At 38.4% G+C, this 12,805-nt stretch overlaps 1 protein-coding gene across 2 annotated transcripts in view; it reads right to left on the bottom strand.

Annotated features, from left to right (window-relative positions):
- Positions 1 to 10,382: 10,382 nt before the first annotated feature.
- LOC143028294 (uncharacterized) overlaps positions 10,383 to 12,805 on the bottom strand; it is a 226,142-nt gene continuing 223,719 nt past the window's right edge. For both annotated transcript variants that reach the window (XM_076190168.1, XM_076190169.1), the window contains exon 12: positions 10,383 to 12,521. In XM_076190168.1, the coding sequence (XP_076046283.1) occupies positions 12,213 to 12,521 (309 nt within the window). In that variant the 3' untranslated portion in view covers positions 10,383 to 12,212. The remainder of the gene's footprint in view (positions 12,522 to 12,805) is intronic.

Genomic DNA, 12,805 nt, shown 5'->3' with positions numbered 1-12,805 from the left:
CCCTACCTTCTTTCCTTTTTCCTCTTTCTCCATCTATCCTCCTCTCTCAACTTACCTTCCACCAAAAAATCAACTGATATTCCCCCACTCATGTACATCTAATACCCTTTGTACTCTTCTTCTGGTTACCACTATATAGTCCATTAAAACCCTATATATCACTCTTCCATCCACCACCCTCTTCTATGTGTACTTATGCTTTTTTCCTAAACACTGTGTTACCTATCTTCGACTCTCGAAACACATCTCCACCATCAACACTCCACTACAATCTTTTCCTAGTACTCCACACTTCCCAACCACTCCATCTATTGGTTCCTCTACTCTAGCATTGAGATCTCCCAATACCACTACATTGACCTTTCTCCCTACAAGGGCCATATGCACTTATAAAAACCCACGTTGACCGTGGAACTGCCAACAAGTGCTCCATTAGGCTGCATCCAAAAGACGAAATTTGTCAAGAGTGCAAAGAGAGCAGGAGGCCTGAGTTGTATTGAGTGGGAAGGGGAATGCTTGTGGTTGTCCGGTATGGTCTAGTGTAGTGTCATTAGTGTCTACCGAGCAAAAATAGAAGGGAATCAGGGCGGAACAGGGTAAAATGGCGGCAAGATTGAGCCGAATGTCGACACGAACCCAGAGTCCTCTAGTGGCGCAAAATCGAAGTTTAATGTAAACAGAGGCATTGAAACTCCAAAGCTATTAAAAAAAATAAGTGATGAACCTTTTTCTGGATATGGTAAGTACATACGTATACCAAGGCTTTTTCCCCCTTACAAGGGAGGTAGCCAAAAAGGAAAAGGCATAAAATCATTCCCACCCATTCCATCCCTGAATACACTCCACACCCCTCCACCCTCCCTCTCATCTTAGCACCTCCTGGATGACGGGTCATCCCTGCACCTTGTCCACTGCCCTGGGTCAGAAGCAGTGTCGCAAGACACAGCACATCCACAGCAAGGCCGCTTCATTAAATCGGTGACCCCCCCTCTCCGTCCCCCCATGCATAAAGGAGAAGACGGGGAGAAATCCCTTCGGGCTGCGTCAAAATTTGCTCGCACATACTACCTCACCCCCCATTCCCCCGCCCTTTCCACCTCATGCATCACAAACATCATCCATATACAACCAATCTTCATTCACCCCTATCTTCTGTCCTCTCCCGTCCTTCCTCAACAGACATTCCCCTCTTCCCCAAAGCCCCCTTCACCCCATCCATCCACCTCATCCTAGGACATCCCTTCATATTCACTCCCTCCACATCTGCCTTCCATACCTCTTTTACTAGTCTTTCTTCACTCATTCTTTCTGTGTGTCCAAACCATCCTAATACTCTTTCATCAACCCTATCTCCCAACTCCCTTTCCACCCCTGTTCTCCTCCTCACCTCCTCATTTCTCACTCTATCTAGCCTAGTAACCCCATCATACTTCTCAGACACTTTATCTCAAACACATTCAAACTCCTTCTCTCTTCCTCTCTTATGTTCCATGTTTCTGCCCCATACGGTGCTGTTTGCACAATCACTCCTTCATATAGTCTCCTCTTAGCATCCATTCCCAAATGTCTATTCGTCATTACACTTTTTAATCCACCAAGGCATCTACTCGCTTCTCTCAATCTACATTCTACCTCCACCTTTTCCTGCCACATTTTCACCCAAGTATCTAAAACTATCCACTTCCTCCAGTCGCTCTCCCTTAATACTCACTTCCTTCTTTCTCGTTGTCCATCTTCCCAAATTTATGAGTTCTCAATTATAAAAACAGACCTGAAATGTCTAATCATAACTTCTGCCATTTCTGTGTCGTTTATATATCCTTTATCTCCTCCACGCAGTTTTACAATTTCGTGCTTGTATTTTAATTGATCATTTACATATCTTTAAAGGGTTTAGGTTGATCCTTACATTTGTCTATAATATCTTTTTCATGGTTTCTTTTCTTTTTCCTGTGTATATTCACATATTCATTCCTAAGTTTTATATATGTTTGCCATTTGGATGTTTTTTTTTTTTTTTGTCTCTTTTCCACCTTTTCCAGGCTTTGTCTCTTCTGTCTTTAGCCTCACAGCTCCATTTGTTGTACCAACACTTTATATAAATCTCTTTTTGCTTCTTCTTTGGTACATATTTATCAATTCCTTCCTTGTACTTTTCTTTGAATATGTTCCATTTGTCTTCCATCTTTGTTTCCTCTTTGGAGAATTTATCCCAGTTTGGATAGGAGGTAAAGGGAACACGGGCTGAGGGAAATACTTTTATTCCTAACTAGTTTCGTCTGAGTGGCATCATCAGAGGAAGAAACAACTCTAAAGAAGCCACTCAGGTGAAACTAGTCAGGAATAAAAGTATTTCCCCCAGCCCGTGTTCCCTTTACCTCCTATCCACATTCATCACAATGTTCACACAATTTACTTAGTTTTACAAAATCCGTTTTGTTGTACATTAATCTTCCTTCTCTGTGTTTATCATTCCTTCTTACACGGTTTTGTTCTTTTAATTCAAACTCTATTAGTATATGGTCACTCTTTCCAATTGGTGTTTTATACTCCATTTTGTTCACAATATCTGGTTCAGAAGTTAATATTAAGTCTAGTTTCGACGGTTCCTCATTGTTTCTATATCTAGTATTTTCCTTAACCCATTGTGTTAAGGTATATACAATGGTCATATCCAGCAGAATGTTGCTTCAAAGTTCTTCTCCCCCTTTTACTATAATTTCTTCCCAGATTATATCCTTTGCATTAAGATCACCCATAATTACTATGTTACCACCCTCTTTCAGTAACTCATTGAGCACATTCATTGTGCCTTCCAGTAATTTAGAATGATCACTATCAGACCAAGCCTGTGTTTTTGGTGGCACATACACTGCTACAAAATTTCTATTCATATTTTTATTCACAACTTTAATCATAATTGATTCCACATTATATTTGCCTTCATTTATCTTTGTCACATTTAGATCCTTTTTGGTCAATATCATGACACCTCCTCCCCGTTTATCTGTTCTATTTTTCGCCCAGTGGTTGTATAGACCTTGTCCCACCATACTTGTTGATAGAGGGCCTTTCAGTCTTGTCTCCACAATTCCTATAATGTCAGGATTCTCTATTTCCAGATAGTCGTTTAGTTCATTAATTCCAGAGATCATACCGTCGATGTCTGTGTATGCCACTTTTAGTTTCATATTTTCTTCTCTTTTTTGGTTTAAGCTTCCATTTTTCTGATGTACCATTTTTCAGTATCAGGTCTAGTACTCTCTAAGAAAAAAATCCGTCTCTGTTCTTTTCTCATTTCTATCGTTGGTTTCAATTCTGAGAGCCTTGTCTTTCTCTTTTTCCTCATCACTCATTTCCTTTTTTATCCATATATGTTTGAATTTCTCGCTGTTTGCTAATTTAACCGCTTTCGATAGTACCTCCTCGGCTATCATTTGAGTTCTTAGTTTTATTTTCAGAGGTCTATGTTGTTTTTCTTTTGAATATTTGCCTATCCTGTGAATCTCGTCAATTTCTTTGTCAAAATTTTGCCCTTCGTCCTGAATTTCTTTCAAAATTTCCTTAGCTATTTCCTTTTCCTCCTTTTCTCTCTGGTATTTATACACATCATGTTTTTCTTGGATACCATGGACCACAATGCATTAACTTTCTAAATTGTATCTCTCACCCAATTTTCCTTTTCTTTAATTACTTTCATAACTGTTTCTTTTGTATTTTCCTCCATCTGCTTTTGTACTATTTCTCTAAAGGATATATATATATATATATATATATATATATATATATATATATATTCCTGTTCTTGTTTCCATTGATTTTTTATTTCAAGGAGGTCTGTTTCTTTAATTGACTCTTCCACCTTTCCGGTCACTACCTGTAATTGCTCTTTGACCTCCTTTTTCAGTTCTTCATTTTTATTTTTGTCCTCATTTTTCATTCTTTCGTTTTCTCTTTTGAGCATATCAATTTCGCTCTTTAGGTCACTTAATTCTCTAATCGTTTGCTCGTTACTCTTACGCAAAGTAATCAATTCCCTAAGTACAGCTCGGTAGTCCAATTTTAAATCTATGATTTCTTCCAATAATTCGTTTACTTCGCGATTTCTTAATGCATTGCTATATCTAACTTCTCTATCTATATCTAAGCCTTTACCTCTTTCTCTTGGATTTCTTTGGAAACCTAAAAAACTTGTTCTCCCACCTTTGGTTTATCCTTGGAGTGTAAATTAAACATGTTCTCTTGGGAATCACACCTCTCGGTGATTCTACCTTACTTATATCCAGACCTCTCTTCGTTGGTTCATTTAATATTTTTTCGTTTTTTTTTTTTTTTTTTTTTTTTTTTTTCTCCATTGTGCCAACTATACTTATTTCAAGAACTGGTTTTTACCTTATCGGTCACACGAGAAACATACGTTACACATCCCGCACAATAACAACTATTCGTTTCCTTCGTGTCGGCGACAAAACCGCTAGATAGGCGCTCAATCACTGCACTTCCTTTCGCTTCGGTGTCTTGTTTTCGCGCGCGTGCGCGGGTGTGTGTGTCTCGGCTTATATTGTATGTTGTATTTACCTAGTTGTATTTACCTAGTTGTATTTTGCGGGAAGGGGAGCTATGCTCGTGTTGTCCCGCCTTTGTATCTTGCAGTGTCTAGTTTGTTTTTAAACTCATGAATGGTTTTTGCGCATACTATTTCATTGTCCAGTTTGTTCCAAGTGTCCAAAACTCTATGAGGAAAACTGTTTTTCTTCAGTTCTCTTCTATAGCTATGTTTTTTTATTTTCTTTCCATGTCCTCTTGTGTTTCTTTTGTCCCAGTTAAGTAAGTTCTCACTATCGAGTACCTCTGTGCCTTTCATGATTCTGTAGATGGTCAATAGGTCACCTCTCTCTCTTCTTTGCTCCAGTGTCGGTAACTCCAGTTTAGCCAATCTCTCTTCGTATGATAGGTTTGCAAGTGCAGGTGCCATTTTTGTAGCTGCTCTTTGGATTCTTTCTATTTTCTTTATATTCTTTTTGGTACTGGGGGACCACAATGTCGCTGCATACTCTAATCTAGGCCTTATCAATGTAACCAATATTTTTTTCATCATGTCTTCGTCCAAGTATGTAAACGCCACTTTTATTGATCTTAGCAAGTTGTAAGTCTCCCCGACAATTTTGTTAATCTGTATATCATAGGACAAGTCGTTCGTGATAATTACTCCCAAATCTTTTTCGGATCCTACTTTCTTTACTTCTTTGGTTCCAATTGTATATTTTCCTGATATTCTGTTTTTGCTTTTTCCAAACTCCATTATGCTACACTTCTTCGTATTAAAGTCCACTTCCCATTTCTGACTCCAGTTCCATACCCTATTTAGGTCTTCTTGCAGTGCTTCACAGTCCTCATCAGTTTCTATTTTCCTTAGCAGTTTGGCGTCATCGGCAAAGAAGCTCATGTAGCAGTTCACGTCCTCATCCATGTCATTCATATAGATAGCAAACATTATTGGTGCCAGCACAGATCCTTGCGGTACTCCACTGATCACCTCTTTCCAGTCTGAATATTTTTCTCTGAGCACTACTCTCATCTTTCTACCAGTCAGAAAGTCCTCTATCCATTTTAGTAGGTTTCCCTGTATTCCTCCTATGTGTTCCAGTTTTTTTAGTAGTTTTCTGTGTGGTACTTTGTCAAAGGCTTTTTGCAAGTCTAGGAATGCACAATCAGCCCATCCATTTCTTTCTTGCACTATGTCTATTAGTCTTGAGTAAAAGCATATTAAGTTTGTGGAGCATGATCTTCCTTGTCTGAATCCGAATTGTCTTGGGTTTAATATGTCATTGTCTTCCAGATGTTTTACCCATCTATTCTTGATTATTTTCTCACAAATTTTGGCAATGGTGCTTGTTAGTGATACTGGCCTATAGTTGGTGGGTTCTTCTTTGTTTCCTCCTTTGTGTATTGGTACAATGTTAGCGTTTTTCCAGTCCTCGGGTATCTTTCCTTCTTTGAGTGAGCTGTTTATTAAGATGTGTATTTTGTCTGTTAGTTCTTCTTTGCACTCCTTTAGAATCCAATTTGCAATACCGTCCGGGCCATGTGATTTTCTGACATCCAGCCTTGATAAATGTTCTGATATTTCCTTTAGTGATGCTGTAAACTCATTCATGAGGGGAGATTTCTTGTTTTTGTCTATGTCACAATTCGGTATTTTCTCTCTGGTGAAAACAGATTTAAAGTGATTGTTCATGACTTCGGCCATCTCTAAATCTTCTGTGTATTCTATGTTTCCTTGGCATAGTTTCACCAATTCCTGTTTGTTTTTAAGTTTACCATTCACATACCGATAGAATAGTTTGGGTTGCTCTTTGCATTTGTCTATAATATCCTTCTCATGGTTCCTTTTCTCCTCTCTTCTCACATTAACATACTCATTTCTATAGTTAACATAAATTTGCCATTTGCTTTGTTTTTTGTCTTTTCTCCACTTTTTCCAAGCTTTGTCCCTTCTGTCTTTTGCCTCACTGCATCTTTTGTTGAACCAACATTTAATGTACTCTCTCTCTCGCTTTTGTCTTGGTACATGCCTGTTTACCCCTTCATTGTAGTTTTCCATCAATATATTCCATTTCTCTTCCACTGCTGTTTCTTCCCTGTAAAATATTTCCCAGTTTGCATTCCGGAAGAATGTCTTTAGTTTTGTAAAGTCTGTTTTGTTGTACCTCAGTCTTCCTTTCCTATGCTTTTCGTTCCTCTCTATGTCTATTTCTTCCTTTAGTATAGTTTCGATGAGTACATGGTCACTCTTTCCAATTGGTGTCTCATACTGGACTTTATGCACTATTTCAGGCTCTGTTGTAAATATTAGATCTAGTTTCGATGGCTCTTCATTATTTCTGTACCTTGTGTTTTCATGGACCCATTGGGTCATTGTGTACTCCATGGTCATATCTAGCAGTACATTGCCCCACGAGTCATCTCCTCCTTGCACTGTCATGCTGTCCCAACAAATTTCTTTGCAATTGAAGTCCCCCATAACTACCAGATTACCCTTACCCATTAATATCTCATTGAGTGATTTTCTTGTGTCATCTAGCATTTTTTTATGTTCAATTTCTTTCCAAGCGCTTGTTTTTGGAGGCACATAAGTCACCACAAACTTTCTACTTTTCATATTCTTGCCTTCGACTTTTATCATGATCAATTCAGCATTACCTTTGCCCTCTGCAATTTTTGTCACCTTTAGGTCTTTCTTGGCCAAGAACATGATTCCCCCTCCCTGTTTCTTGTCCCTGTTTTTTATCCAGTAGTTGTATAAACCTTGTCCGATAACAGTGGATGGTATTTCACCTCTTAGTTTAGTCTCTACAATTCCCATTATGTCTGGTTTTGCTTCTAACAGATAATCATTGAGTTCGTTCAGTCCCGAAATTAGTCCGTCAATGTTGGTATAGGCCACTTTTAATTTTCTTCCTTCTCCCTGGTTTCTTCTTCCCTTGTTTTGTTCGTTTTGAAGCGCCATTGTCTTAATCTCAAGTCTATTACTCTCCACTGGAATTCTTTGCATTCTGTCTCTGATCTTTTCAAGTTTTTTTCCTTTGCTTCTTCTCTTAGCGCCCTTTCTTTTTCTAATTCCTCAGTACTCATTTCTCTTTTTATCCATATCTTATTGTATTTTTCACTCTTTGCCAAGTTACCTACTTTTTCAAATATGTCTTCTACTACCACTTGTGACCTTAGTTTTATCTTTAGAGGTCGATTCCTATCCTTAGTATAGCGACCAATTCTGTAAGTCTCTTCTAAGTCTGTGCCTGAATCACTATCTCCCCCCTGAATTTCATTAAGGATTTCTACTGCTGTCTCTTTTTCTTCTTTTTCTCTCATGTACCTCGCCAATCCTTGTTTTTCTTTAAGCCCATAAACCACAATACATTTCTTCCTATCTACTGTGTCCCTGACCCAATTTGCTTTTTCGTTAATCACTTGAATGATTGTGTCTTTTGCATTATCTTGCATTTGCTGCTTGACTATTTCTTTGAAAGCAATTTCTTTATTTTCAATATTTTCTTTCCACTTCTTAATTTCCTGGATACTGTCCCCACCTAAGTTTTCTTCGATCTTTTGTGTCAATTCTTGGAATTTGTTGTTCACTTCCTGCTTTAGATTTTCGCTATTATTATCATTAGTTTTCTTCTTTTCATTATCATTCTTCAGTTCATTTATGTCTCTTTTCATTTCTTTAATTTCGTTTGTAAGATCCAAGTTAGCTTTTTTCAGGTCAGAAATTTCATGGTTAGTCTTAGATAAACAATCAATTAAACCAATGACCTCTTTTCTTAAGTCCATGATTTCATTTTCCCACCGAGTCCTATTTTTGCTCATCTCTCTCTCTATCTCTAATAATCTACTTAAGTTCTTTCTTTCGTACTTACCAAACCCTAAGAAATCATTGTCGTAACACGTGGTGCTTTGTTTATTGTTTACATCGCGGTTCAGTGGATTGCCTCCAGATGGCTCTGATTCGCAACTGGCTTTCGAGTCGTTTTCATTCATTTTTGCTAATTTCGAGTTAACACAATTAACTAGCACTGCATAGATACCATTTCGGGCACTCACGTTCACTCCCCACCCCTACAGTACAAACCAGGTTTTCCTTTTTCGTCGTAAATCCTCTTCTTCTTGGTCGCGCGACGACGAGCGGTGTTGCTTCGATGAGCGTGTGTGTGTGTGTGTATATCATATTGTGCATATGTATACATTGCGCCTGCATTCAAGTGTAACGAATGACAAATTAGGTGAAATATGATGGACAATTATTCTTAAACAGTTTTTCTGTTGTAGAGGAAACATTCATAAACCTAAAGTCTCTCATAAGTTTACTTGTCATAACAAATAGTACACTGGCATCTTATTATTGGTCTTTTACACATCCGAAATCTAAAACTATGCAATAATTCATTTTAGTAAAACAACAACAATAGGTATCTATAAATAATTATAAGAAAGAGGACCTGCCTTTGAAACAACATATTTCCTGACTAAACCACAATAACAGTGTGATGATAATGTGCCCAGTGTTGATACATGTGCATATGCATGAAAGGGATCAACGATGGGTGCCTATATGTTGTGGTCAGGTAAAGCAGACGTTGTAGAAAACGCTGCTCCTCTTCAAAACATGCAAACACCCATCTGACATCTCCATCTGACAACCAGTGACTACTCCCTTCCTCCTCCTCCTCCTCCTTCTGCTGGCTATAAGTTTGTAACACAAATTGCCACAACAATGCAACAGAGATGATCCAACGTTTCTCCAAAATGAGATAGAGGAGGACCCAAGGACCATCGCCAGCCACCACAGGGGTTTCGGTTTCTAATAAGTGAAATTTGAGGCAACAAAAATTATTGCATATTATACATACATATATATATATATATATATATATATATATATATATATATATATATATATATTTAAATATATATATGTATATATATATATATATAATGTAAATCTAATGCAAAGTTTGGCAGATTGGAGCACGAAGAAAGGATTCCACGAATATTGGAAACCCGTCAGTAGATGAAGTGCAGTCGGTGCTCGGTCCCTATATCGCGTCCAATATTACTTCCTCCAATTTTTCCAAATCGGGAGAGCTAGGGACTGATGACTGTGTCCCACCTACTTCTTTCAGCTGGTGGCATAGAAACACATACACTAATACGATAGAGACACAAGTCCAACATTTCTTCCTAGAGAAATCTACTCTGCCAGCCACTACGAGGCTGCGGGTTTCCAGTAAGTGAAACTCGAAGCAATAATCATTATATATATATATATATATATATATATATATATATATATATATATATATATATATATATATATATGCATACTAATAAAAGAATTCCTTTTGATATTGATTTAAATCGGACCGGAAACCGAACCGGAAATCCCTCAAGGGGATACCTTCCTTCCGGACCCTTATTAGCCGAGAGCGTGGTGACGTCACGACAATGGAGGCGACTGATTGGCTGAGAGCGGTGATGTTACGGTAACGGAGATGAATGATTGGCTGAGGGCCGAAGGCGTCTCCCAGCAAAGAGAGCCCCTGCGTAGCGGGTTCGGGCGCAGCCCGTTGTTCGTGTATGTATGTATATATATATATATATATATATATATATATATATACATATATATACATATATATATACATATATATATATCATATATATATATATATATACATATATATATGTGTGTGTGTATATGCATATATATTTATGTATATATACATATATATATATATGTATATATATATACATATATATGTATGAATATACATATATATATATATACATATATATATGTATATTATATATATATAATATATACAAATAAACATATATACATATATTATGCATTAGTGTGGCACGTGTTGATGAACACATACAATAGGGGATGCTAGTCCTACAGAAATGTTCGATTAAATAATACAGTCTCTTTCATGTAAACCTCAACTAGTGTTAGACATCATCCAGCGATGCCTTATCAGAAAAAGAAAACAATTGCAAAAAGTAGTAAACATTAATATCATCTAAATTGGCAAACGTCAGGTTTGTTTACACTGATCCGCACAAATATATGAAATGTGTGTATTTTGTATGTATGTAAGTTTACCCACCTAATTGTAATATATATAATAAATGATTTGTAGGCTCGTGGGGTCTCGTGTGTGCATACATGTGTGTGTACGTGTATGTGTGCGTCATATATTGATTAGTATATACCGTACATGTCGGCGTATTAATTGAACTTTTAATCTTAAGAAAATATATTGTCCCAAAAACAAGGGTCGTCGTATATCCCCAGATACTTTATGAATAAACTATTATCTAATCCTGTTGCGTGCAGTACGTTGTTAACAATGGTGGTGACTGATGGTATAGTGGGCTAAACTCTGCCTTGGTAATCACCAACTCAAATATCTTCTAATGAAACAATTCCATCATCAAATGTGGTATGACAGCAAACACCAGTGAAATGCAATTTCGTCAAGAAAAGTTTCCTTAACCGCTGTCACGTTGCTGTTTGCTAAAACCGAATATGAACTGTACATGTTGGGGACAGATACAAGGTGATAGGGAGAGCGAAGGTGGAAAGGGACCTAGCAAATAGGGTAGATGAAAGAATACCGTGATTGATTGGGCACGTGGAAAGGATGAATGGAGAAAGACTACCAAAAAGAGCGTGGAAGGCAGAAGTGTACGAACTGAAATTGAGAGGAAGACTAAGAATGAGATGGATGAATTAAGTGAAAGGATTCTTTAGGAAAACGGGAATGTCTGTTGTGCAGGGAAGGGAGAAGGTAAGAGTGGAAAATGGTTGTGAATGGAACATAGTTTGACGCGGCCCGGAAGGATTCCTCCTCGTCTTCTCTAATTTCGCACGAGAGGACGAGGAGGGGAGGGTCACCGTGTAAATGAAGCGGCTGGCCCTGCTGTGGAAGTGCTGCGTCTTGCTGCATTGCTTCTGACTCGGGCAGTGTGCATGGGACAGGGATGACCCTTCATCCACAAAGAGTTGAGATGAAAGGGAAATGGATGATGGATGGGTGGGGGATTGGATGCATGCCCTGGCTGGCTACTTCCTTTATAAGGGGGAAGGAGCCTAATGGTATATAGACTTCAATTATTGGGATCGTCTTATACGCCCAGTCGCTTTATACGCCGACATATAGAGTTTATTTATTAATATATATATTTATCATACATTTGCATATGTATCTATGTATATACACATACATTTACACATGCATTTTCAACAACGGTCCTTGAATTATGGTGAAAATGAAATTAGCGGAGTCAGATGCAGACTCGGAAAGAAAAATCAACAGTCAAGAAGAAAATATTAACTCTGATAAAATCATATAGTTCTATCTTACAATTTGTCACAAAAACACCCGTCAACAAAGGAATATTGTCCAATCATCTTTATATTTTCACGCATTCCTCATTTCTCTCTGCACCAAGAGCAAACGTTTGTTAGTCAAACACTAAGAACCTCTTCATTCTGGTGACACGGCAGTTTGCCGTCTTCCTTTAAGTCTTTGGACGCAGAAGTTCTTTATTTCATAGAACAACACGACTTCTGTTTTTCTCCATCAAAGTTGTCATTATCAGGACCTCCACGTTGCTTCCTCGTTCAGGCACTACCCCTGCCTTTAGTCGGCCTTGGTCCTGTAGGTGTTCTTCCAGATCTCAACCAAGATCACAGCGGAATGGAACCGGTAGAGAATCATGAGGGGCAGTGAGATCCTTGAGACAATCCCCCAAGCAAGAACCCCGTAGAAGTCAAGCTGGAACTGCTGGGCGATGTTGGTGTGCGTCATGAAGGTCTCGAGAATCCAGAGGGTCACGTTGGCGAAGAGGAGGAAGGTCACGACCTGCCGCCCAGGCTTTGTCAGCATCTGATAGCGGGTCGTGCACGTCCGACGGCTCGTCTCAGCCACCAGCATGTCTTGAAGGGACACCTGAAAAAATTGTCAAAAGATTAAACGAGGTCTGGGAGGACTCCAACCAGAACCCTAGTAATTGGATCACTGGAATGTGTATGGTTGTGGTACTTATACGAGTAAAAAGGGAGAGATTGACGGTATGTTTATGAGAAGAAAAATGGATATGTTAGCATTGAACGGAACTAAACTGAAAGGGCTGAGTTTAAGTTTGGGAGTGTGGTGGGTAGGGTGTCAGGAGTGACGAATTAGTAAGTTGATCATTCGGGCGGAAATCATAATTAGATCAATTCAAGGCAAAG

This window comes from Oratosquilla oratoria, chromosome 9, assembly GCF_046742065.1.
Source record: "Oratosquilla oratoria isolate Oo_2021 chromosome 9, ASM4674206v1, whole genome shotgun sequence".
Classification (NCBI taxonomy): domain Eukaryota; kingdom Metazoa; phylum Arthropoda; class Malacostraca; order Stomatopoda; family Squillidae; genus Oratosquilla; species Oratosquilla oratoria.
The sequence above is the reverse complement of the archived record's forward strand: the minus strand, read 5'-3'. Positions and strand labels throughout refer to the sequence as shown.